This window comes from Leuresthes tenuis, unplaced genomic scaffold (assembly GCF_036924035.1).
Source record: "Leuresthes tenuis unplaced genomic scaffold, fLeuTen1.0.hap1 SCAF_3, whole genome shotgun sequence".
Lineage (NCBI taxonomy): Eukaryota > Metazoa > Chordata > Actinopteri > Atheriniformes > Atherinopsidae > Leuresthes > Leuresthes tenuis.
This window is the reverse complement of record NW_027325357.1, coordinates 8,212,101-8,239,311: the sequence shown is the minus strand read 5'-3', so window position 1 is coordinate 8,239,311 and position 27,211 is coordinate 8,212,101. Positions and strand designations below refer to the sequence as shown.

The following is a 27,211-nucleotide window of genomic DNA, read 5'->3' as shown; positions in this document are numbered from 1 at the left end:
GCAAAGTCAGCCATAAGTGCCATGGCCGGAACTCTGCTTGAATCTGCAAAACACCATCTTGGTCTCAGAACGGCAAACTCAGACATGATGTGTTACACAGGTGATTGGAAGAGGTAATCCTGAGAACATGCAGGATGTAGCCTTACAAGTGTTTTGCATGAACTGTAAGGAACCAGTGAAATGAGAGGCTAACTAAAGCTACAAGTAAGAGTTAGACGGGGTTAGTGGTTAAATCAGACTCCACAGGTCTGAGGGACTAAACTGTTAGCCAATAGACGCTGCTGTTCTGTGGAGCAGGGCGAGTTTGGGTTATCATAGATCCCAATGCACAAAGTGAGGAAAAGAGTATCGTCACAATCAAGCCATTTTAAGTCCAGGTGAGGAATTCACTGACAAAAACTTCAAAATACTTCAAAATATACAATTTCAGGGGATTAATGATTGGAATTAATGAGTTATATAAACAGCACTGGATGAAAATTTAATTAATTTTGCCATCTATAATGCCCTGCTGCTGTCACTACTATTGCACTCCAAATATTTATTAATCTGTAGCTGAAAATTGCTAATATATTTTGTTGAATTAAGTTTTATCAAATATTTTGTAGTTTTAATAAAATGATGTACTTGTGGGTTTAAAGATAAGAAAAACAAAATAACGGTAACCAGGTGCGATGCAGTCTGTGTATTGGATTATGAGTTAAAATTTAGGACAATTGATAACTTATGAAGAAGATCTGACAGCGAACATTGGTGTACAACGATGGGTTAATGGTCCTGAAGCCATATCTTTGATAATCACAAACAGTTTGAATGTTTCAACATGTTCAAACAATAAGACAAAAATAACTAAGATACACTATACATTACATGTTCTTCCTTTACAGAAAACTTGAGATATTTATGAGTACAGCACCAGGCTTCAGTAGTGTTTCTCACAGTATTGCAAGTGTTTCAGTTGTTGTCTCTAACAACACTGGTGTTAAAAATGTAAAAGGATTTTTATACAATCCATCACATTTCTTGCTTCTGAAAACTGAAGAAATGCCTGTATGAATGTGCATGTTATGTTTGTGTGTACACAAACCGTTGAATTAATCTGTTTGTTTGATTCACATTTGGCTCTAATCCGCTTATCTCAGAAGATATCAGAAGATCATTTGGATTTTTTGATTACACACTCCAGTTATTTAACACATTTGAGGATGAACAAGTCATTTTTCACATTCATTCGTTTTTGTTCCACCTTCTCTAAAGGCCACCTCACCATAAACACAATGACAGAGGAACAGCAATGAGTGGATCATACCTTTTGTTGATGAATTCAATTGAAATCAGCCTTGTGCATAAGAGCATAATGTACAGGGGAATGCAGTTGCTGTTTATCCGTTGCGGTACATCCTTTTGTTTGCTACTTGTGCTTCATGCTGTTTCCCTGCTGGCACAGGTTTTTATTGTTGATATTTACTGGCTGCTGTTTTGTGCTCTACAGTCACAATACCAAGACAACCACGTGGTTGGACCCCCGCTTGGCGAAGAAAGCAAAGCCCCCTGAGAAGTGCGAGGATGGCGGTATGTGCTGTAGATTACTCAACTGCTCTAGTCTACTCAAGCATACACTAATCCCATTAACCACTGGACATCCATTTACATTTGGCCATACCTCTGTGCTATACGCTTTACGTAACACGTACATCAAGTACATCAATTCACACTTATTCATTTATCAATTATGTAACCAGGATATACTGAGTTTTCAATGTGTCTTTGAAAATGACACATCATCTAAAAGTAATTGTTAGCATCACAGTGTCATGGCCTAATTTTCTTAGAAATCTCAAGCTAGAGTCTACTTAAAAGAATTCCAGATGCGCCTTTGTATCCCCAGGATGATAATGTGGGCTTAAGTGCAGGCAGAAGCATGGAGTGGCCACAGCTGAAAGAGTGGGACCCTTTCAGCCTGAATTTAATGGAATTTCACAACAGAAAGCTACTTGGTGTGTTGCTTCTGAAAAGAAACTCCAAAGCTCTCTCTTGCATTAAGAGCACTTTTCTCTCCTTCTGCCTGATATGTTCATCAGGGCATGATGTACATCAGTCATTCAAGCCAGTCTGCTTATTGAGAACCTCAAAAATGTGCTCTATATTATTGTAATTATTTCCATACCTACTTTCCTATGCTCAAAAACCAAGTCAAAACAGTAAAAACACACTGTTTTCTACTTCAGTCTCATCATTGTGTTAAACCAGTTACAGCTCCCAGATGTCTGCTGAATATTGTGCCTGTTTATCCACTTTCTAGGCTGTTATTTGCATCTCTTTATGACACAATGGCATATTATTTTTCTTTTTACAGAGTTACCATATGGCTGGGAGAAAATTGATGACCCACAGTACGGCACATACTATGTTGAGTAAGTTTAATGATTCTGTTAATGTAATTTCCAAATTTAGCCACCATCTCAAACACTGCAGAGAGTTGTATCTCCATTTTTTATTCCAGATGCACATTAGAGATAAAAACAATTGTGAATATTACTATGCTCTCTGGATATTGGCACTGGGCTGGTGTAAATCAATTCTGTCTAAAAATAAATATATGGATTTAGCACAGGGCTCATTTTATTCTTCTTATGTGAGAAGGTTTTAAGTTATGTAACATGCAGAGAGGAAGCATTTACCTGGAAGAGTTTGATTAAGATTTTCTCATGGTTTATCAGTGGGTGGCCAACTAAAACTGCATATAAACACAACACTGATTGTGCTCTCACTGCGTTCTGTGTCAGTAGGTTTGTGTGTATAGAACAGTCTGTGTATAGGTCCTTGTATGTTGTTAGTACATTTGTCTGTATGCAATATGGTTTTGTGCTCACCATTCCAGTAGAAAATGAATAAAACTGCCATTAGCTTCAACAGCAGCTAAGAAAAATAGGGAGATTCTTAACTAGAAGGCATGGAGGCAGCAGAGGGCAGGCTGGAAGGAGAGCTGACAATCTGTTGTGATGAAACAAAAATGAAAGGCTCGTGTTGTTTTATTGCTCAGGCTGTAGATCAAAACCTCCTAGGCGGAGGTGACACAAGAGAGAAACTTGTACTACTTGGTCAAGGAGAGTCAATGACATATAGATGGAGCTTGTAGCTGCCAGTGTTTAGTTTGAAATGAGCTCACTGTGAAACAATAGCCCTGGTTTATATGCCAGGGGGATAACAAGCTGTTTACCTTGTTGTGAAGAAACTGGATGGCTCTGGCAGTCGAGACTTCATTTCCTACAATATTAAGTGGCTAAAAGCCACAGTAGCTTCCCCACATAAGGATGATACAAGCCAGGCCTTAACATGTGTGCAATGGTTTTGAATTTGTAAATGCTTTCTCTGTTGTAGCATCCCTCTATATAAAAATAATGGTTCTGTAAAAGGGTTGGGGCATACATTATTAACTGCAGTGATTCCAAGTCTATCCTATTTATTCTAAATCTGTTTTGTTTTTTTAAGCCACATCAACCAGAAAACTCAGTTTGAGAATCCTGTCCTGGAGGCAAAGAAGAAGCTGAACCAGGAAACGGCTGCGATCCAACAAGCTGCAGCAGCAACTCCTCAAGGTATGACAACAGCACTGAACAACATGTCTCCCTCTTCTAATGTCACTTGGTGTAAAATGCTGGGTTGAAGAGCATTACTTTGTGACACTGGGCTGAAAAACAGGCTAACTGCCCTATAATATGACAAGAGACACCTGAAAGAGTTAGATAAACAGTAGATAAATCACATCAACTTTACATTAAAAAGTTAATAAAGCTGCTTTGTTGTTGCTGTGTACTTTTGAAACAGAAGATTAACTAAGCTAAGGGCAGTCATATCCAGCCAAATTATAACTTATTTAGTTTTTATTTGTACAATTTCAGTATATTCAGTAAGAAAACTATTGCCATTTCCTTTTTTTATTTTTGTTTTCCTTTGTCCCAAACTGTTGTCCCAACCTAAAGTTGACATGGCAACCTAAAGTTGACATGGCAACCTAAAGTTGACATGGCAACCTAAAGTTGAGGTCTAATTTTCTGAAAATAAACATGCTTGCATTTAAAATAGGAAAATGTAGCTAATTCAAACAACAATAATGCAAAGTTAGCCTTTAGAATGTGAATTCTCCTTCTGTACCAACTTGAAATAAGTAATTTACTTTTCCTTAGAAAACCCTATATACAACATTTGCACTAAAAACAAGACAAACTAAATTTTTCAGTTAAAAATAATATATAACATTACAACTTTCGATTAGAACTATGGTTTTTACTTTACTTTGGTTTAGTTTAGTCTGGTTGCTGCCAAGAGCCTCGGCAGTCTGTTCTGCTCTGCTGATTGGGGATAAGATGGTCGCAAGACACTGTTGTGGCATTCATTAACATTAGCCTCATTGCATTCTAATGTCACAATGCTGCAACCTGAGCTCCTCTTATTATGACTCATTACCCAGAGCCTGTCCTTTGCCGTTACTGCAGTAACATGCATGCACTCGTCTACAACATGCCCAAGGGACATATCCTTCCCGCTACACTAGACAACACTACAGTGCATCAACGAAGTAACACCCATGGCTAAAACTTCCAGCACGTCACAACTGTAGAGGACTGTGAAGGACACACAGAAATAGATTTTGCACTTATGAAAACCTGCAAATGTTGTATTACTATTATAACATGTGTTGCAGTGACCTTTAAAAACCCCATCCTGTCTCAGGAGTTTTGACAACACCCTCTGGTTTATAAGACTTGTAAATACATGTATAACTTTAATTACTTTAGTGAGCTCTCTGATGCGCACTGTCTCTGTCTGTCTGCTGAAAAACAACAAGAAATTCCAGTTAGGCTCAAGTCGTGTGAAATAATGAAACTATTTATTGCTTTGTCTATATTTTGCTACTCTCTTTGCAAATCTTTGGACTAATTCTCATTTTAATGTGTTTTTATTAATTAACAATGTGCTTCTTTCCCTTTGCTATTTTGTAAAGCTTGAAAGAACAACTGGAGTACTTTTTCTTCGATATTGATAACCATTTTCACTGAGCTTATTCCTTTTTCCTATCCCTTGTTAATCATTTTGAACATAAGCATCAGCTAATTGCCTAAAATGCGAGACTAATTGAATTACTTTGGCTTATGCTCTGTATATTAGCGTGACCTTTTCACCTCTGTCGGCATGCTTTGATAAATATGTTTCCTGGGAATAGAAAGCAGGGAGTGCCATAATTTCGTGCAAGGTCAGTTCACTGTGTCAGCTTTCAAGAAGCCTCAAACAATAATAGATTGTCACAATGAGCCCTGTCTTCACTAGTTTGCTCATGAACTACAATTTTTTGTCAGCTTTCCAGTTATGGCCTCTTCTTTAAGTTGACAAGCCATTTATCTCCTGCAACAAACATCATGAATTAGGAATGTTTTCATTACAATGAATGTATAATAAATGATAGTGCTGCTGCAGTGAAGTTAGACAAGCTCATAGTGCTGGCAGGAATTCAGGGGAGTAAAAGAAATGAAGGGGAGGAGGCCGGCTTTTAACAGTGCATGTGTCAACAGCTGGTGGAACAGCACGTTAGAGAGGCCAAGCATAATCAGACAGCTCTCTGCTCAGGTGTGAGGGGACTGTAGAAACTGCCATTTCACCACTGATTACTGATTACACAACCTACTGAGCTGTCAGAAGGTTCCTATGATGAAACCAAACCAAACCATCATCATCAGTCAGCATTACACCTCAGGCTCAGTACAGATTTTTCCAGTTTTCTAAGAAATTAGTTTCCCTGGGAGTTATCTATAGTGGCAATTAATGTTATTTAAACCAAAATAAGACCCACTGTATAGATAGAAACAGTTAACTTTACAAAGATAAACCAATGCAAAATTACATTTTCTAATCCTAACATAGTTATATTAAATGAATTTCTGATTTTAATGATTTTAACTTCTACTATCATAACAATTATCGTCCAGATTGTTGCTGTTTAAATATTTCATATCATGGTGGTACTTTTTGTAGTGCAATCTTTCTATTAATTCTTCTATAAGAATAAAACAATAAATGAAGAATAAAACAATGTCTTGCACCATTTGTCTTAGAAAACGTGTTTCAAATGTGACTGGCTCAGTGGTAAACATACATTGAACATACAGTTTCTAATATAACTATCCATCAGTCTATTCCAATTCAGGGTCACTAGGGCTGGAGCCAATCCCCCAATCGGGCAAGAGATGGGGTACACCCCTGGATAGGTCCAAAGTCCATCTCAGGGCCTACACAGAGATAAACTACAGGAACAACTATGCATGCTCACACTCTACAAGGGTCAATTTTTAGAATATCCAATTAACCTAACAGGCATGTTTTTGGACAGTGGGAGGGACCTATAGTGCCCAGAGTGGGCACGTGCATGGGGAGAACATGCAAACTCCACACAGAAAGGGCCCTGCCTGTGATTTAAACCAGGAACCCTCTTACTGTGAGGCAACTGCAAACCACCACAGCACAGTGCAGCCCCCTAAGACAATCAATTTATTGCAAACCCTTTAATTAAAGGAGTATCCACTTTTAAAATGAATGCAGGGAATGTCCAGAGTTCAGAGAAAGTGTTTATCAAATTCAACAAAAAAAGGACAAAAAAATTCTAATGAAAACTTTTTATTTACCCTGCCATAATATCCACAGTTTTCATTTTTTTTTTTAAATATAGGCCAGTAAACCTACCCCTTTTGAGCTACTTGCCTCCACAATCCAGGAATTTAACCAACTGTCCCACTCCAATGCGAAATGAGAGCGTTGTTTTTCAGCACATCCGCATGTCCACTTTTTGTTAACCAAAAAGACAACTGTCTCACATACAAGTGTGCCAGAAAGTCTTGCAATGTTAAAAGTTACATATTTTTTCCTCTAAATAGTAGCAGTTTTAGGGAATTTTCAATCTGAGAAGTTAAAAGGGCTATTTGATGGGGTTTTCTGCCTTCAAACCTTGGCTTGAAGACCTTATTTGAGCTAGCCTGTCTCCTTCTCTTTCACCTTCCTGTATCTCTGTTTTGTTTTTACACACAGATGTGCTGTCAAATGGTTATTTCAGCACTCCCTGGGGAGAAGAAAAAAAAATTCCAAGCTGAGTTTATCAGGCAATTTGAATGCAATTATGTAAATAAGCTTTGCTAGATCCACGCAGCAGAGTGGACATCTGGAGTCCACGCTGACTTTGATAATCTACACTCATAGCCACTCTGTGGTGGTTGTTTATAGTTGGTGAACCAGTTTAAAAGTGCCTGCATTTAAATTCTTGTCACACTCTGAAAGTTATAGAGTGTTTATAAAACCAAGGAAGCTGATAGGGAAACACAGTTATTGCTTACCAGCCAGAATAGGAAGTTGTTGCGATCTTGGAAACTAGATATGAGAATGCATTTTGCTGTTTGAAGTGACTGTTTAATCACCCGGCGCATGCAGGTCGCAGGAAGAGATAAAGTGGGAATAAAATGGGAAGATATGAAGCCTCAGCTTTCCATAGCACAGCAGTTGTTCTCAGATGAGGCAGTCATCTGAGAAAGCGTTTAAGCTGCATATTTCAAACGACACATCACAATATGAGTATAATTCATTATCATTGACAGGTGTTACAACTATTGAGCCTTACAGCCTTTCCCACATGCATAATTCTTTTAACATAAAAATTTGTTGGTGCACCAATAGTGTGAAAAAATACTGCCAAACAAAAGTAATATTTCATTCGTTGTGTGTAACATTAGCAACAAGATATTGTACCCAGCTATTTAAGGTAGTCATTTAGCTTTTATATAATTACCTTTTTATAAAAGTTTACATCGTCAGCAGCAAGGACTTAAAATGGAGTAAAGCTGGATTTGTTGGCAATGAAAGGAGTGACACCATATCTTTAACTATAGGTTTTACATAGATATACTAACGTAATGAAACGGCACATCTCAAACGAACATAGTAGAAGTGAAATAATGTTAACATTCTTGGTAACATTTTGTAATGAAATGCGTTTATTATTGTCACAATTGGAGAGACCAGCACCACAGTCACACTCTCTTAGCACAAAGCACAGCTGCAGGATTGTGCACAATTTGTCACCGGCCTATTTCAGTTTTACTACGTTTGATTCACAGTAATAATGCTGTGCAGGCTACAGACCATCGGGCAGCAAGAAAAAAAAAGATTGTGTCCATGATCTAAAGTGCTGATACTACAAAACTGCCAGATAAAGAAGCTGCTCAGTTTAATGCAGTGTGACCCTTACAGTTGGCTATCTTGTGTATTACTTATGCTACAGCCAAGCTGCCGGTCCATATTGAAATTGCCACTGACCTTTAGTTGTTCCTTACTCGAGTTATAGAAAATCTACAATTGCAAAGCTTATTTTTTTCTCGATTCATTATTTTAGATATGTAAAGGACAAAATGACAATACGCTGAATTAGAGACTGCCAGAGGTGCTGTATCCCTGTTCCACTCTACAGTGTTGTAATAGAGGAAAGCAAATAAATTAGTGTCTAAAGCTAGAATTTTATCATTTTATCTATCTGCATTCCTTTCTCGGCAGTTTTACATAAAAAGGTCTCTGCTGGTGGGTTTATTGAGTTTAAATATACATCATGCCTGTTAATTATAAATCACTAATTGATATGTTGATTCTCATCCCATAATGCGTATAATTAAGGTTCAATGCAGACATGGATGGATTTTGCAGCCTTTCAAGAGGGATATAAATTTGTTAATTTGTGTTGCAGCGTTTGATGTGGTGCACTGTATTCAAGGCTCACAAAGCCTATCATTCACTAACACTTTTTCTTCGTAAAGGGCGTCCTCAGAGGGATGCTTCACACATGGAAAAACACAATACACACATGTTTACATTTCTCTTTTGTGTACAGGTAAAGGAGGAGCATTTGGCTTCACTGCAGACCCCAACCAGCTAAAGGGGGAGATGTACCACACTGCTCTGAAGAAAAGCTCCCAGGGTTTTGGGTTTACTATCATAGGAGGAGACCGCACAGATGAGTTTCTGCAGGTGAAAAATGTGCTAAGTGACGGCCCCGCTGCCCAAGACAACAAAATGGCATCTGGTGAGCAAACTATCTATACATACTTGTCTATGAGTAAGCAAAGGATAATACAAAATAGAGCAAGGTCGCGTATTAAAACTTGATTTAGATGGCAGAAAGATCTAGGAGTTTATAAGTGCTAATTTCTGCAATAGTATAGAAAATTATTTTGCAGTTTACAGAACCAAATAGGTTACTGTGATACACCTGGAGGTGTTAATTCTACCTCCAGTCTGACACTGTCCCATGGTTCAATAAGGCGATAAAAACAACTCTAGCACTGTCAAAGGCCTAGTTTAATAGCAAATAATCGGTTAATGTTTGAGGTAAGCTGTGCACAGTCATGTGAAAAAGAAAATACACCAACTTTTAATTGGAAGGTTTCACATATTTGGACAGATATTTTGTCCTCATCAGCCCTTAAAATTCTGTAAATACAACCTCAGATGAACAACAACACATGTTATGTAACACTATCATTTATTTTACATAAACTGAGCTACAGTGCAGAAGCAGGATGTATAAATCTAAGTACACCATATGATTCATTAGCTTGCAGAACCATCTTCAGCAGCAATAAAGTAATTATTTTGGCAATGATGACATTATCAGTTTGCCACAAGGAATTTTTGGCCACGCATCTTTACAGCATTGCTTCAGTTAATTTTAGTTAGCGTTATTCGATATATGCACAGCTCTCTTACGGTCCCACAACAGCATTTCATTCAGGTTGAGGTCTGAACTTTGACTGGCCCATTGCAGCATTTTGATTATTTTCTTTTTCAGCAATGTTGTGGATTTGCTGCTCCGCTGTGTTTGGGATGATTGTCCTCTTGCATGATCCAGTTACATCCAAGCTTTAGTTGTCGGACAGACGGCCTCATATTTGACTACGATATTTTGGTACAACTATTAACCCGGAAACCTGGCATACAGTAGATGGATCAAATGCATTTGTCAGGTCCTGTTTCAGGATGTTATCAATACATCACATTCAGACACTGCTAATCTGCCAGATATGTAGATGTTTTTTATGCCTTCCACTTCTTTTGTCCAATTTCATTATTTTCAATTAGTTTTAAGTACACAATGTCATGAAATGCTAAATGCTTCAGCACAAGGACGAAACTAAAAATGAGTGAAAACAGAGTAAATGTCCCATAAAAAAAACTCTGGAAGACCTTCAGAAAGCCTAGAAAACTATTGCTTAAGACTGCTTTAAAAGATTGCAAGCAAGTCTTGTTCCTTGCGGCTCAAGACTTTTGCACAGTACTGTTGCTCTATTTTTGCATTTTTCTCTGAGCACTGCACAGTTGGATCATGGGGCATTTTGTGGGGTGTCCACTCGTGGGAAGATTGGCAACTATCCTAAATGTTTTCTGCTTCTGACTAATCTTTCTCACTTTTCTCTTTTTCAAATTGTTTGGAAATGGGTTATAAGAAAAATCCAGCAACAATTGCTTCTGTTCTCTTTCCTCCTGTTTTGACATGCACCTAAACACTCCAGACTTACTACATTTCTTGTTAATTCCAGAGCAGGTACTGTGTACTTTGTTTTGCACACACTGTTTTGCATTTTGGTTTAGTTTTTGTTACATGAATGACACAGTGTAATGTATCACATTTTGTTGTTCATCTGTGTATTAAGCTAACTTTAGGATCTGCTGAGGACCATATCATTTTTATTACATCCATAAAACCTTAGAATTGAATAAGGGTTTGTTTTTTCCATGACTATATTTATGTGTGATGGTTACACCATCCTGATGTGACAGAAATCCACATTCATTCTAGCTCAGTACAGTTGTGGCAGGGAGTCCTGCTCAGGTCTGCTGAACAAGGTAGAGAGAGAAGACGAGAGACAAAAATGAAGTCAGAGTGAATGAGATAAAAGGAAATGGAAGCAGCATATGGAGCTGCCAAAATGAAAATACGATAGAGCAGCGAAGAGGAAAGAGACATTTCAGGGGAAAGATATGTCTGAGTAAGGAGGTAGAAAGCATTTTTCAGAGAATATAGAGCATTGATGTCTAGATTAAATATCAGAGGAAAATTCCTTTGTCACTTGCTCTCTTTTTTCTCCTTTTTTCTAGGTGATGTGATTGTTGAAACTAATGGGTTGTGTGTGCTGGGGAAAACTCATCCAGAGGTGGTGCAGATGTTCCAGTCCATCCCCATTAACCAATATGTGGATATAGTTCTTTGTCGTGGCTACCCTCTTCCTCCTGATGTGGACCTAAGTAGCGACGACCCTCTTCCCCCTCCTCCTCCTCCACCAGGCAGTCAGCCCCAGCAGGCGCTGCATGGTGGAGAGGTGGTGACAGCCGTGCCCCTCATCAATGGACAACCACTGCTGGTGAAAGGGGATGTCCTCCACGGCTCATCACAGGAGCTCCACTATGTTACAACAGACGCCAGTGGTCGGCCTGTTGTCGCAGCTCTGCCCAACGGGAGGCAGCCGGAGCGAGGAGAGGTGGCCACAGGAATGCTTCAGCCAGAGCTGGTAAGCGTGCCGCTGGTCAAGGGACCTGGAGGATTTGGGTTTGCCATTGCTGACTGCCCTCTGGGCCAGAAAGTTAAAATGATACTGGATGCCCAATGGTGCCGTGGTCTACAGAAAGGAGATGTCATTAAGGAGATCGACAGGCAAAATGTCCAAACACTTAGCCATGCACAAGTGGTGGACATCCTTAAGGACTTACCAGTGGGCAGTGAGGTCAACGTGGTGGTTCTGCGAGGAGGTGAGAGACTGAGGCAATAATAACTCTCTATCTTTCTGTCTACTGTCCCTCTATGTGTCTGTCAGTCTATAAACAGTTTGTGTGTATCTATTTTGTCTAGCTGAATGTCCATTGTTGTTTTTTCTCTCTTGCCACTTTGGCTTTGTTTTTCTTATCATTCTCCCTGTCTTTTGTTTCATTCTGTTATACTCTCTTGTGTGTTACAGAATTGTTATTACTGTCAATACAACTTTAACAATGCCCATTGGCAGGGAGGTTGGAGTGCTGCTAGTAACTGGAGATGAGGTGGTGTTGTGGCTGGTTTGGGGACACTGAGTGATGACACTTAGTTGTTGAAAGTCTCGCTAGTGTGGGTGATTATCAGACTCAGTCTGTCAGAGCTTAATTCTTACCATCACAAGGAGCTTCTTTACATATGCAAAGTACTTATCCCGTTATTTTTCAAGGATTCCTCCTCGGTGCCTCCATTCAAACCGCCTCTGTTTATGATGACTCCCAGTAAGACGTAATGATCTCTGTTACAAGTCTAAGAGCATGAATTACATAAGTGTGGGGATGTGCATGCTTCCAAGTAGCAGAGAAAGGAGAGAGAGAGAGACCCCCTCACATGTCTCCTGCTTCCATCTCTGGCTGCCCAAGGGACTCACTACGCAAATCGATGAACCCGGGATTGGCTTTGATCATCAGCAGAGCGCAGGGGATTTATCCATGCCTTTATATTCATGGCCTCTTAAACATCCATGGCAAATGGCTACACTGGCAAGGTCCATTGGGGCCTCCTCCCCATAGCCATGCCTGAACCCTTTTCCTTCATCTCCAAACAACCCACAGTACTCACACTGACTGCTGTGTCATCATCGCCATGTCCTGTTCCACTGACGCAGTGCATGACTCCACAGTTGAAGCATATCTAGGTTCGGCTCTACTCCGCCTGCACAGCCAAAGAGCTAATGCCAGCTTTAACCCTCATTAGACAATGGATTTGGCTTGAAGGAGACTCCTCGTTTGTGTGTGTGTGTGTGTGTGTGTGAGTGGCAGACATCACTGATGAGAAAAAGAACAGTTGGACAAAAGGAAAGGAGTGGTGTGGTTGGGTGTGATTCGGGTGTAAAGCATACCTCTTATTTAATGCCTCTAGTGATTCTGATGTTGGATTAGGAATTTCACTGTGAAGCATAAAAACATTTTGCATTGTCTTTCCTTTTACAGTTCATCAAGTTCCATTAACCTCTCATCAGACCAAGTGTTAGTCTGAATACAGAGGGCTGCAGGCTCCAGAGAAGTATTTGTTAATTCGATTAATGCAGGAAGTTGAGGAGAACGGAAGTGGGCTGTGTGAGAATATCTATAGGGAACGATCTGAATGCTTGAGATGAAACACGTGGGTGTTCTCTAGAGCGAATAGCGAGGGCGAAGAGAATGATCAGTCATGGAATTATATGCATGAATCTCTCATGCCCTCACCCTGCTTTTAAGTAGGTTTACCGTATGTGCTCAGCTCTTCAGATCATGTACTACCTCTATATTCCATATGTATCTTTAATCTCATGGATGGTTGAATATTTGCTAATGGAGCATTCTTTGGAGATGACACCTTCTGAGTTTTGAGAACTCGCTGGTATGTTTTCAAGTTGACTGCTGCTGTTTCTTAGTCGGAGAGGCAGTGCCACCTGGTGGACGGCGATTCAATGACAGTTGTTCCAAAACATAGTATCATTTTTTAAAAACAATATTCCTGTTGTCTGTCTTTGTCTCTCCATAGGTCAGACATCCCCTGTTAAGACTCTAAAGCCTGTGAGTAAAACATATCTTTCCCTCTCTCCTCACTATTGTTTCCCTGTGGGGCCATATCAATCAATTTGATTCAAAGCGTTTTGTCCTTCAGCTTAACCAGTAAGCCTCTGTTGCATCAAATTAAATGATAGCAATAAATTTGAATATCGATTGTGTTTCTGGGCTCCTTCTTTTGTTTGGTTTCAAAAACAGTCTCTAATTACATTCTTTCACTATTCATATTTTTTGGCCTATTGTCTGGGGATTGCAGTGGTAATGAGGCATGGATGAGCCTCTTTAGATATGGCAGTATCATTAATACAACAGTTTTAGATAAAGAAGTTGCCCTTTCTGCCCGAAGAAGCCTGCCTCAGCCTTTGGGAAATCTTTACTTTCTCCCATGGATTTCATATTACATCCAAATCCCAATGCATAGCCCTCAGAACAATAGGAAAAATAGAAATTGAAAATGGTCTATGTTATTAAAAACGGCAAATGAAGTGACCTTTGCGGCCTTTGTAATTTATCACCATTAGATGCTCAGCCACTTATCTAAGATAATGAGCTGTTGAGATTTTCAATAAGCGTCAGATGTCCTTCATAGATGTGCGATAGAATTAGAAAAAAAACAGCAAAAACTAAACTTTCATAGAGATAGTCTTGTCCCAAAATAATTTAACTTTAAGCAACACGTGGTTGTGACACAGCTTGTATTTGTTGTCAGAGACAGGAAATGACAGCCAGCACAGAAACTTTGGACACCATCCCAGATGCAGCGCCACAAGCTTTGCCTTACCACTCCAACACAAGCACTCTGCGTTCCTCTGACTCCCCCAAGCGAGAGGCCACAGAGATGTACTTGAAATCCAAAGCCCTGTTGGAGAGCAGACGTAAGTATAGACTTATTCACAGAAGCTATTTTGCAATATTTTGTTCTGTAAAACTTGAAAACTTGATTGCAATGCAACACAGTAGTGATGGAATATTACTCATTCACAGAGCCTCACACCAAAGACATTGATGTTTTTCTGAAGAGAGACATTGAAACAGGCTTTGGTTTCCGTGTTCTGGGAGGAGAAGGCCCACAGCAGCCAGTGAGTATTTATAGCGAGATTGGAACCTTAAGACTTCATATGTTTCATTGAATTTTATTATGTAAAGATGTAGATCTGGATATTTTGAAAAACAGATTTTTATAATATGAAACAGGGTTTTCATATTAGGTAAATAAGCTACATTTATAGAGAGCTACAATCTTCTAACAATAATTTGGGCACCATAGGGTATACTATATGTCAGAACATAGCACACCATTTAACGTTTGGATTATAAATGATTGATTTATATAATAAACATCTACTGTAGCTTTTTGCATTCTAAAATCTACCAAAAAATGTCTAGAAATTTAAACCTGGAATAATTTTAGGTTTTTAATAATGCAAAATCAAGAGTATGAATCTTTTTTTATGGTGGCAGAGATTAGAGCTAGGGAGCTGAACTTGATTTATGGGTCTCTTATCTTTTCACTATTACTTTAATTTCTGTTATTAAAGGCCACTTTTTTGTTATTAACTCCATATCAGAATGTATTTCCCCAGGTGTACATTGGGGCAATTGTGCCCAATGGAGCTGCAGAGAAGGATGGTCGTCTCAGAGCAGGAGACGAGCTCATTGGCATTGATGGCGTGATGGTGAAAGGTCGTTCGCACAAGCAGGTCTTGGACCTGATGACCAATGCTGCTCGTAATGGTCAGGTTATGTTGACTGTTCGCCGAAAAGTCATCTACAGAGGTGGGTGATAAGCCAGACAACTCTCAGCTGCATGGCACAGCATAGTGTAGTGGTAAGATTGCCACCTTTCATATGGGTTCAAATTCCCTGTGTGAAAGGTACTATCTCCTGTAGGGGTCCTCAGGCAAGACCCCCTTGCTCTGACTGCCTACCAGTGTATGTTGCTTTGGATAAAAGTGTGATCACTATGCTTCTGTTTTCAGAAAAAAGGCCTCAAAGTCATTTGACCCATTTATATTTTGACATAAACAAGAATGCTGTGGTCGTCAAGAATAGATCAAATCTGAGGGATTTATCATCTTTATTCTGAAATGTTTATGCAGTTAACTCTGGGTAAAAATAACCACTGGTCATCGTTGTACAGGTTTTTTGTTACACTGCTCCACTCTTCTGTTAAAATCTTCTGGGAAACTAACCTGAACAAGTAATTGCATTCAGAACTGCACAAAATGCAAAATTTGTTGGCATCTGTATCCTTTCAAATCAGATGCAACAGATGAAGAGGCACTGGAAATGGCACCTGTACTTGTGAACGGCTCTCCTAAGCTACCTCGCCTACCAATGCCCAGTGCACTGGATCACGAGTCTTTTGACATCACGCTCCACCGCAAGGACACAGAGGGTTTTGGATTTGTCATCCTCACATCCAAAAGCAAACCACCTCATGGAGGTGAGAATCAAATCTTTATGTCTAATATCTGAAATAAATATCAAAGACGGCACGTGTTTATCATCACAATATATTTTAAAGATGTTTTATAATGATCAACAAATGTCAATACTACAGGTAATTAAGTCTTGAAGATGATGACATTTTGGCTTTGGATAGCCTTTGTAGCCTTGATATCTAATTTCTCATCATATCTGCCATTTCAGTCATCCCTCACAAAATTGGCCGTATCATTGAAGGCAGTCCCACCGACCGCTGTGGCCTGCTACACGTTGGAGATCGTATCTCGGCAGTCAACGGGCGCTCCATTATTGAGCTTTCTCACAATGACATCGTTCAGCTTATCAAGGATGCTGGCAATGTTGTCACCCTCACTGTGGTTCCTGAGGATGGTAAATATCTGTGTGTCTACAACTGTGTTTGCCTTATTTTCTGCCAGTGGGAAATTAGATTTGCAGTATTAACGTGATAGCAGTTAATCCTGCATATATGTAGAATATATGTTAGCATTCATATTAAGAACTTTTTTCAAACTAATGTACCCAGAAATGTAAAAAATGCTTTATTCCACCATAGTTACAGTCAAATGTCAATATCAAACGTTGAAACTAACCAGATTTCTTGGTTTTTACTATTTTTTAAGGATTTTTTCTGCACTCGGTCTATCATTCATGGCTACAGCATTACTAACATTTTTCTTGTTATCCTTAGAGTTATTCTGTTCTGAATATATGCTCATTTTGAATTGAAAACAGCTATCTGTTTAAGAGAATGCTGTAACAATTACATATTTTCCAAATCGAATTTTAAAAGCAAAAAGAATGAGACCACAGAACAGTTTTCATATCCACTTCAGTTCACTTCACATAAGCTTTGACCCAGAAAAAGCAGAGTTTCTAGATCTTATACATGTTTTCCTTTAGATGACAGTTTTGTCTGTTTTTGTTGCAGTGCCACTTTCAAGGGACACAAATTCAAAATCAACATATATATTTCATCAGAAAATTTGTATTAACATTTGATATCTTGTCTTTGTAGTATTTTAGCAGTCTTTAAATTTGAAGGTCAACAAAATAGCACATGGTTGTAAGTCTATTTAGCAGAGTAAGTTATAAAGCTAATTGAATTATTATTTTTGCAGTTTAAGATTATTATGAAAGATGAAACATAGAAACATTCTATAACATGGGCTTATTTAGTTGTTTCACATTGATTGTGGTTTAATGTCAAAATGTCTTTTAGAATATAAGGGCCCTCCATCTGGAGCAAGTTCAGCCAAACAGAGTCCAGCTCTTCAACACAGAGCCATGGGGCAAAGATCAGCACTTCTGGATGAACGTATGAAGTATGTACATTTCCAGTGTCTTTTCTTGTTTTTATTTTGTTTTAATTTGATGTGTTTAATTTATGTTTGTTTTTATGACCAACTCCTCTACCACCTCTTATAACCATTATATAACTCTCGTACCCGCTACTAGCTAAAGACGACAGTACAAAGGTAGCGTTGATAGGACAGGTCAAAGAAAGCTCCTCTTAAAATAGAATTACATAATATTTTAGGTTGTGGTGATATTATTGCAATAATGTCTCTAACAATCAACACCAAAAAGCTAATATCCCTCTGCAACACAGTGCAGTACAGAAATGATTTGTTCATTTATATCCAGCATAGACCATTAAATTCAACTCTGTTTAACATAATTTCTTTTCAGTTGGTGGCCTGTAGCCTCTTGTTTACAACAAAGATTTTTCATGAAATCCATCTTTTGCTTGTTGTAGTTATAATTTGGACCTTGAGGACAAAAGAGATGGAGTCAACTGGTCTGACGGGAAAACTCTTCCTCCTGGGGAACAGGGAACGCTGTGTGTGACAGGTCCCAACCAGGTAAAATACTCCTCTTGTTCCACCTTCTTTATGTTGTTTTAGCTATTAGCTTAAACTTAAAATTGATAGTTTCATAAACAGCTCTGTGCACATTTGCACATTTGAAAATAAATAATGCAGTACTGTATGAGTCCTATAGTTCACAATAACATTATGTTATTTCATGCAAGGATGATTAAGAACATTTTAAATCCGAAAAAATCTAATGATGTCAAGGAAACTTTTGTCTCAACAGATATTTTTCATATTTTTTCAGAAACAGGCAAGCAATAAATCGAGTGTCGATGATATATTTATATAAAAGAACAGTATTTCAATCTCAAGACTACAATGAAGCTCTACATACATACAGTATTTGCCTTTGGATGCTTAAAGAAAAGACTTTGGTTGGAAGCTGACATACACACATAAATGCAACGTCTTTGCAGTTTCAATGACTTCTGTGAATAGTTAATTCATCTTCTTGGGTAGAATAATGGAATGCATACATTTTAATAGAGAAGGCATACATGGCAAGTACGAAGGGTCAAAAATATAAATACAGCGCAACTAATATTTGGTTGCACGTAGACCTGACACTTTCCGTTGCCATGAGCAAGCTTCTGGACAAATGCTGGCTGGAGGTTTGACCACTGTTCTGGGTAAAATAGTTAATAGATAGTACACACTTATAAAACACCTGTTTTACATTTTAAAGGTTCATAAAAGTGCTTTTATTTGTGTTTCTTATTCATGGTAAATGATAATTCCACACCTGCATTGCATCTCTTAATCTTCGCATAGTTCTACAAAGCTCTTTACAATATGTTTCTCCTTCACAATTCACACATCCACTCATACAATGTTTCTTATTTTATATCTGCATACTAAATATGCTGCACACTCTTTCTCTCCTATCAGACTGATGAATATATTTGGACTACAGGGTTACAGGCCACATTTATTGTCTTAGGATTAAACCACTGATATTCTAATCAGAGGGCAACCATCTGAGCTATAGCCACCCCCCAAGGGGCCATGTACTGTAATGAAAAAGGGTGGAGAACTTTAGCAAATCTCAATCTTAACCTGCTTTAATTATTCTACAGCTAGTTCAGATGTGTTCAGGATCATAATCCTGTTAAAAAAACATTTAATATTTTAACTGACAAGCTGATGGCTGGAGGTCCTTTTTATTTAATCCACTGTTCCACGAGCAGCAAAACAGCCAGAGTGCATGATGCAAGCACCACAATGCTTAATGGTGCTTATCACTGTGGCCAAACAACTTGATATTTGCCTTATCTGGCCCTTGAGATTTCCAAAAGGATACTTTTCAGCTTCAAACTTATGTTGACCTTGAAGGTGTTGATTTTCAGGTAATTACTTGTTTCTGTGATAGCAAACCCTCAGTCAATTGCAATTAAACTATATAATATTAAAAAAAAAATTTACTGTTTACTGCTGTACATCAGTAAAAATCAGTTTCAACCTATTATAATGAAAAGTACTATGTAATTAGATATAATAAGGGAAACTTATGACAATGCAAAAAGAATAAAATATTTTTCTAAATATTCTAACCACCGCATTCCTCCCACCGTCCAAAAACATGCATGATAGGTTAATTGGTGTCTCTAAAATTGACCTTAGGAGTGTGTGTGAGCGTATGTGTGGTTGTGTGTCTCATTTGTCTCTGTGTGGCGCTGTGATGTGACCCAGGGTGTACCCCGCCTCTCGCCCAAAGACTGCTGGGATTGGCTCCAGCCCCCCTGCGACCCAACCGAAGGATTAAGCGAGTATAGAAAATGGATGGATAAATATATAGGGAGTTTTTCTTTGAAGAAATTCACATGTATTCAAGCTTAGATTAAGTAATATGAATGAAACCTACTAATATTAATTGAAACATTAAAAATCAAGTAAAGTAACTTACATAATGAAATATGTGTATATATTTGATCATATTCAGATTTTTAATTGACATTGTTAGGTAAACTGAAGTTAATAAAGTTACCTAGAGGATGAGATCATTTTTACTTGTTATGGTAGAGTACCCCCAGTAGATGGCACCCTAAGCCACCACCTATACCATCGATTGAAAAGACAGGACTCCGAAAGCTACAGGTCACCGGTGTTCAAGTAACGCGCAGTTTATAGCAGACCTGCGTCTTGATGCTACCATCCAAACTGCATACCTCCCAGCTGAGGGTGACAGTTACATCTTCTTCAAAATCTTGGGGAGGTGCTTATATCTCTTCATAACTTCCCATACAAAAGACAGCTCCAAGACACATTCCTGACTTCAGTAAATCTAAGATCTTCTTTCTCAGACCTTCACTGAGCTCCTTGGACATTCCAATTCTACTGATTTGTGTTATGTCAAATCACTCCAAAAAGATAATTGACTGTAATATTTCCAACAGCGCATCAATGATGAGTGTAGGCAAACTTAGGGCTGTATCTGTACGTGTGTGAGCGTGTATTGAGAGTTTTCATTTCTGTGTAGGGTTGTCTGACAGTGGAGCTGGAGAGAAGTCCCAGGGGCTTTGGCTTTAGTCTGCGAGGGGGCACAGAGTACAACATGGGCCTGTACATTCTGAGACTTGCTGAAGATGGACCTGCTCAACTGGATGGAAGAATCCACGTGAGTGCTTCTTTTATCATAACATTCATTATTAAGATCTTTTCTTAAGGCTGCTAGTTGTACTTGTTGAATTCTCAATATTATTCGTAAACTTGTCTGCACGGGAGGATTATGGGCTGGCATTAGCAGCTGCCATAAAGTGCAATATCAGTTTAATCCAACAGATTTATCCTTACAGAAAATGATTACTGTTTAGAACTGTACTGAAGAAAGAAAAGATAAAAGACATATTTTTTCAAAAGAAAATCATTTACAGAAAGATGCCTCTGTAACTGACCCTGTAATGTCTATCTATGGTTCAGCTATATTTGAATTTCCTCATTTAGATGACGGTTATCATTCTCCTTGTGGAAATTAATCTTATGGCTTTTCAGACTATGATCTCTGGGCATGATACTGCCTGTACAAGAGTGTTGGGAATGTCAAAAGTGATTACAGCTTAACAGACTAATATGCTTGCATGCCTTATACTGAGTTTTTTTGTCATTTCCAGAGATAGAGGGTGCCTGCCGGGTATCTTGAAGCTGTATGCATGTGCGGCATAAAATTTGCATAATTTTATGATGAGCCTCTGTATGTTTGAGTGGGCATTCAAAGCACTGCAGAGTATGGCAGTTGTTCTTTGGTGTGTTTCAGGTTGGAGATGAGATAGTGGAGATCAACGGGGAGCCAGCTCGTGGCATTTCCCACACACGAGCTATTGAACTGATCCAAGCTGGGGGAAACAAAGTGGTACTGCTGCTGAGACCAGGAGCAGGTCTGGCTCAAGACGCTAGTGAGTAGTTTTCAAACATTTCGTGTTTTCCATTTGGACTAACTTATGTTAGCTCGATTCTCTGGTGCAGTTTGATGTCTGTATAGACTATAGAATGACTATATTGTTGACAGTGTCAGTCTTGTAATACATGATTATAATTCTTTCAGTGTAATATATTCAGTGGTATAAATAGATTGATCATATACAGTACCCTCTAATATACACATTTGTCCTTTATTTCTTAACTTCTAGAGCACAATTTTGGTTTAAGTACATTTTACTGACCATCTGGAAAGGAAAAAACACCATTTCTAAACGTAACAATGCAAGTTCCTGATTACAGATCTTTGTTTCATTAACAAATAGCCACATTATCACAGCTCTGCAAATTAAAATTATTTCTGTAAAGCTAAACATGTTTTATGGGGCTGAGGTTGGCTGACTGAGGTGGCCTTGACATGACCAATGGCACACAATCCTTCTCTTTCTTCTCCAAGCAGTTTCCTCACAGCCTAGAGGTGTGCTTGGAGCCTTGCTTTATAACAGAGTTATAGCTTTTTAGTTCTTGAGGACAGTGTGTCACTTCAAGATCTCCAACTTTCCCTTTAGCAAACTACCCAGAAATAATCACATTGAAAAAGCTTGATTTGTGTGATCATAAGACTCTGTGTCAGCCACGCTCAGTCTAATGGAGATCGTCCTTGGTCCACTTCATTCTCTTTTTCTTGTTCTCCGCCATGTAAACCTGCAAACCAGAGCTATTTCTGGACAGTTGATGCAGGTACTGCAGTTTGCAGTTTAGAGCTGTTATTTGAGAAACAGTTAACAATCTGTCACTGTCACTCAATGCATAGAGAAATGTATCCTCTGCACGGGGAGTCACCCTGGGCATCCCACTGCAGGGCAGGTCAAAGAGTAGCCCGGGGGGGTTGGTGCGGAATGCATTCTAAACTGTTGCTGCTCATATTCTCTATTTTTTGCATTTTTTGGTGATTGCTCTATAGGTTTATTCTTCTTATCACACACCTAGAACAAACTGTTATGTTTGATTTTTAAAAACTCTCTTTTTTGGAGATAATGTTTCAGAATCTGGCATGTAAATTTTGTTTTCTAAACTATTTCTGAATGTCTTGACAAAAAATTCTGTCTAATGGCAGAAGATGAGAGCAGTATCAAAGCTGTTCATTCGCCATTCATCGCCAAGTTTGAAACTCAGAAGACACTTGAGAACCAAACATAAAGATAGCTGTTTTGGGGAGTCACGTGTGGTGTGTTCTGTTATTTTGCAATGACACTACTTTATATCACTACTTTATGTCAACATAAATCAGTTGCTCAAAAGCTGTGCTGAAAGGCTTTACTGCTTTTTGCTGCTTTACAACTATTTAACATCAGTGCTGAAATCACAACTTCTGTTAATGTTTAGCTGATGTTAATAACTGTGACCATTTGTTATTTGATAGAGCTTACTTTATGGATCTAACCTCGTTTCTTTTTATGAACAATCTTGGCTGAGTTTTTATTGTTAAATCTCTAACCATTTGCTTTCATTGGCTTTTCTCTTGCCCCTGATACAGGTAATACAGCTTCCTCTACTATGTGCTATTATACAGAGCACCAACACTAACATCGTCACTCCTCTATCTGGTCTCTTCTCTTTATCTTTGGTAATTCATTTCTTACTGACATTTTCCCACTGTCATTAACCCCCTATGAAAATATTATCTTACAGCTCTCTTTCACATTCTGAATCAGTATTTTGTTTGGTACTTGTCATGTTCCTGTGCCCATATGGTGCTCTCATGTTAAACTGTGTGCTTCTCTTACAGATCAACATGATCAAAAAATAATTTCACCCACAAGCTATTTTGAAGAGGTGTTTCACTCTGACACATCACCCCAGTTCTCTCCATATCCCACCAGGGCTTCCATTTTTGTTTCCTCTCCCATCTCTGGCAAACTCAAGCATTCTCATAGTTGTAGCACCAAAACCCTACAAGGCCGCGAGCTACGCCGCAGCAGGGGTTTAAGTTTGATGGAGGGGAGTGGTGAGTGGGCCAACAAGAAGGTAGACAGGCTTCCTCCCCTCTCCTCTGATCACATGAAGTTCTACAAGAGGACAAGGCCCACAAAAGACTCTGGAGAGCTAAGCAGCCCAAAGAAAATCGTGGAGACATTTTCTAAAGCCAAAGAGCAACATCACAGTCCCAAAAAGACTGCTATTCAGGCACATGAAGCAGTGCCGAACAGAAGCAGAATGCCTCAGACACATACAAAATCCCAAACTGTAAGCCTCAAGAAGTCTCAAGATGAACAGCAGGCGATTTCAACCCTACAGCACACAGATCATCAACACAGCCTTCATGGAAGATTAAAGGATTCTTCCAGCAGAGAGAGCTTAGGTAATGAAAAGAAAAATAGTGAAGGTGGGAATCTTGAGATCAGAAGATGCACACAAAGAAGAGGAGAAAGGACCCGACCTGGCCTTGAACAAGACATTTTTAAAAGTAGGACAGTTGAAGAGTCTCACCGCCACAGGACATTGTCTGTTAAAGTAAGAGAGAGTGAGAAAGGTAAAGGTAAAGACTCAGGACACAGAGATGTTAATGGCAAGGGCAAACCTACAGATATCAAGAATACAAGTAAAGGAACTGTCACTAAAAGGGAATCATTATTTTTTCAAGATATAGAGTCACCAAGAGAGACAAAGTCACAGAGAGAGACAAAAGGAAGAAAAGGTAGATTGTCAAACTCCAAAGAAGATGGTAATAAAGGAGACTTTGTGGCCTCCCAGAGTCCAAAGGGATCTGTTAGCCCAGGCCCTTGGAAAGTACCGTGCTCTGCCAAAATCCTCACCGAAGCAGAAATCCTCTGTGACCCTTTGTGACAGAACATTGAATTACCAGGAGATGAACTGTGCCATGGAATATTTAAGAGAATCCTCAGTTGATTGTTTTCCAGAGTTCTTCCATAAAAATGGTAAGTGCAACAGCGTGCCACTTTCATTATTTTGGACGATGGCTAGATTTGTATTTTGGGAGTCCTGTGATATCCCATGTGGCATGTAGCACTCCCCTTTGCCTTGCCAGCTTCTTCATCATCTTTTATGTGGGACTTCAGCACATGCGGCACGCTTGGGGCTTTGTCAGACGAAACATTTTGAAATGTGAAAATGTGCCAATCCCGGGAGCCTTCTGTGGAACAACCACTACCAACAGCGCTTCAACCATTACAATGCAATGACCCATATGCAAAGACACAAGAAAGGCCCTGCCTCTGATCTGTAGTAGACACCCAGTGTGACTATCATAGGGTTTAATTTTTCTCACAGCCTCTTTGTGGGATATTTGGACTCTCTTTTTCTTAAAGGTTTGCTCAGTTGCATGCCGTCGGTCCTTCTGTTTGTTTTGCTGCATGTGTTCTGCACATCACTGAGGATGAACCAGATCCTCGTTTATAATTCTCATTCTTAACACCAGGCAGATTTCAAATACAATCGAACAAGCGTTTACTTACCACTTACTCTAGACTGTTCAATTGATCTTCATGACACATCTTCATAGGAACTGTATCATTAAAAAGACCAGAAACTTGTGTTTTGAGATCTTGTTTACCATGTGTATAAAAACAAACCAGTGTGAAATTTATTGAGGTGATAGAAAAAAATACTTTATGTACATGTAGCTGTACCAAACCATTCCACATTTTGATATAGACTTTAAAAACTGTCCCATGTTATTTGAGCTTTCACATTATTTCCAATGTGCGTTAATTGTATGTTAGTTGTCGAACTTATCATGGATCTTTTTAGGTCACGAAATGTATAGAACTTGCATTCAAACTGCTGTACCAAATGTTTGCAATGTGTCTCATTGTGAAATATAATATATAGATATATCTTTATATATATATTTGAATGTTTTATGTGTTGAAGTCTCTCGCTCTATTGAATTTCACTGCACTGCATCAGCCCTTGTAGCATAACATAACAGAATGAGTTGCATTTCATTTTTCATGTTCATTGCTATTATTTTACAATGCATTGGTGTTGTTATTATTATTTAACAAAGATAATTTATGTTTTGATAAAATGTTAACTGTTAAAGGTAGAAATGGCAGTTTATGTAATGCTTTTTAGAGTTGCGAGTCATGTCCCTGTTTTTTGTTTTTTTTCTGTTCTTTTTCTAGTTTTTTGGGGCGATTGTGAAAAGAAAAAAGGGGTTTTAGTTGTACATATATGTTTATCCTGCTGTGTGATTGTGTGCCAGGGTATCTTGAAGTATAAAGGCCGGGGGAGTGTGATGTTTTATTGAGATATTGAACATGCTGCTGCTGATGTAAGAGAAGTCATCACCTTACATACTAAAGGGTATGTTGAGCGGATGGCTGCAAGACAATACAATGATAAAATCAAAGAAAAGGAAATTTTACTCTTGCTCATACACCTTAGAAAATTAAGATGTATTTAGATGAGCTCAGGGAACGCAGTATAGTAGCAAATATGTGATAAATTTGTTAGGAATGGAAGCAGAATGGAGATTAAAGTTTGTGATTGTAAAGAGGACTTTTCAGTTTACAAATCTGATCGCACTATGAGCTAAACAGTGGTAAGTTTTTGTGCAATAGTTGGGTTGGTTTGAATAAATCCAACTCTGAGTGTCAGATACTGGCAGTTCACTGCATCAGATGATGCTCTTTTTATTGTGTCTCCCCTGCACTGTTGTATTCCCTTATTTTGACATTTTGTATCTCATCTCTGCATTATACTGTGGCCTTGCATTGCTTCATTAGAAAAATTATCCTTGTGGTATCTTCTACATTCTTTAGGAACAATAGATGTAAATGTTTGTACATTGTACAGCACCTTTATAAATACTTGCCGAGTGCTCTTTTGGGGAGAAAAAAATAGAGGTATATTAAATTGCTCTGTTATTTTTTTATGTAAAGAAAAAAAAGAAAATATTTATCATGAATTGAAAATGGGTAGGCTATGACCTTGACATTGTATACTGTTCATGCACTGAAAATAAAGTTTTGCTGAAAAAAATTCTTTATTTTCCGTAACTGAAACTGAGATACACATTAAACAAAGAGGACAGAACAGGACCCCTGGATTCTAGACGTGGGTGGTGAGTAGATGACAGACTTCTGATGAGGATGGGCATCAAGCAGAGATGTAATGGGGAGGAGGTGGACTGCACAAGAGTCCGTGTGAAGGGAAGGTTACAAAAGTTAAAGAGGATTAACATACTGATTGACTCAAAGAGTAGTTGATAAGAAGACCATTGGACCAAAGAAGTAATGCCAGCAAATGAAATCAGACATGACAGGATTTTTATTTTCTTGTTGAATTAAGAAGCAAAAGCTTCATGACGCACTGTGACAGTATATCACCTACACAGTCACAAATGTTGACAGATTATTCATTAAGGTGTCACATAACACATAACAAAGCAGCATAAGTTACTGTCACCATGGCAAATTTCCAGTTGTCATGGTAGCTAACTGAGCTATAGAAAAACAAGACAGCAATGAATAAGGTTTTTATTTCCCCAGAAGCATTTGATGCCATGTATCTTTCATAAATGTTATTTTTTAAAATTTAAAAAAAAACTGGCATTACCCATCTGTGATGGACTGGCGACCTGCCCATGGTGTACCCTGCCTCTCGCACGATGACCGCTGGGATAGGCTCCAGCCTCCCAAATGAATCTCTATCTTGAACCAAAAATACTTTAAACCACTTTAACTCCAAAACAGTGATTAAAAGCTATTTGTCAAATGTTCTGCTGTAATAATTTAGCCTTGTTGCTCAACTGTGTTCAGGAATTTAGAGATGCACTGAAGTAAAGCAGATATTTAACCCAAAGTCATTAA

At 38.6% G+C, this 27,211-nt stretch overlaps 1 protein-coding gene across 2 annotated transcripts in view; it reads left to right on the top strand.

The window, feature by feature from the left end:
• Nucleotides 1-26,412, top strand: part of magi3b (membrane associated guanylate kinase, WW and PDZ domain containing 3b) — a 134,444-nt gene extending 108,032 nt beyond the window's left edge. Inside the window, exons 6-22 of one of the 2 annotated variants that reach the window (XM_072381649.1) lie at nucleotides 1,493-1,572; nucleotides 2,357-2,414; nucleotides 3,493-3,599; nucleotides 8,921-9,112; nucleotides 11,185-11,832; nucleotides 13,595-13,626; nucleotides 14,330-14,495; nucleotides 14,605-14,699; nucleotides 15,189-15,396; nucleotides 15,884-16,066; nucleotides 16,273-16,458; nucleotides 17,309-17,411; nucleotides 17,846-17,951; nucleotides 20,440-20,577; nucleotides 21,214-21,352; nucleotides 22,912-23,001; nucleotides 23,164-23,251. In XM_072381649.1, the coding sequence (XP_072237750.1) occupies nucleotides 1,493-1,572; nucleotides 2,357-2,414; nucleotides 3,493-3,599; nucleotides 8,921-9,112; nucleotides 11,185-11,832; nucleotides 13,595-13,626; nucleotides 14,330-14,495; nucleotides 14,605-14,699; nucleotides 15,189-15,396; nucleotides 15,884-16,066; nucleotides 16,273-16,458; nucleotides 17,309-17,411; nucleotides 17,846-17,951; nucleotides 20,440-20,577; nucleotides 21,214-21,352; nucleotides 22,912-22,961 (2,491 nt within the window). In that variant the 3' untranslated portion in view covers nucleotides 22,962-23,001; nucleotides 23,164-23,251. Of the gene's footprint in view, nucleotides 1-1,492; nucleotides 1,573-2,356; nucleotides 2,415-3,492; nucleotides 3,600-8,920; nucleotides 9,113-11,184; nucleotides 11,833-13,594; nucleotides 13,627-14,329; nucleotides 14,496-14,604; nucleotides 14,700-15,188; nucleotides 15,397-15,883; nucleotides 16,067-16,272; nucleotides 16,459-17,308; nucleotides 17,412-17,845; nucleotides 17,952-20,439; nucleotides 20,578-21,213; nucleotides 21,353-22,911; nucleotides 23,002-23,163 lie in introns of both variants that reach the window. The other variant, XM_072381648.1, reaches the window with a different exon arrangement.
• The last annotated feature ends 799 nt before the right edge of the window (nucleotides 26,413-27,211 follow it).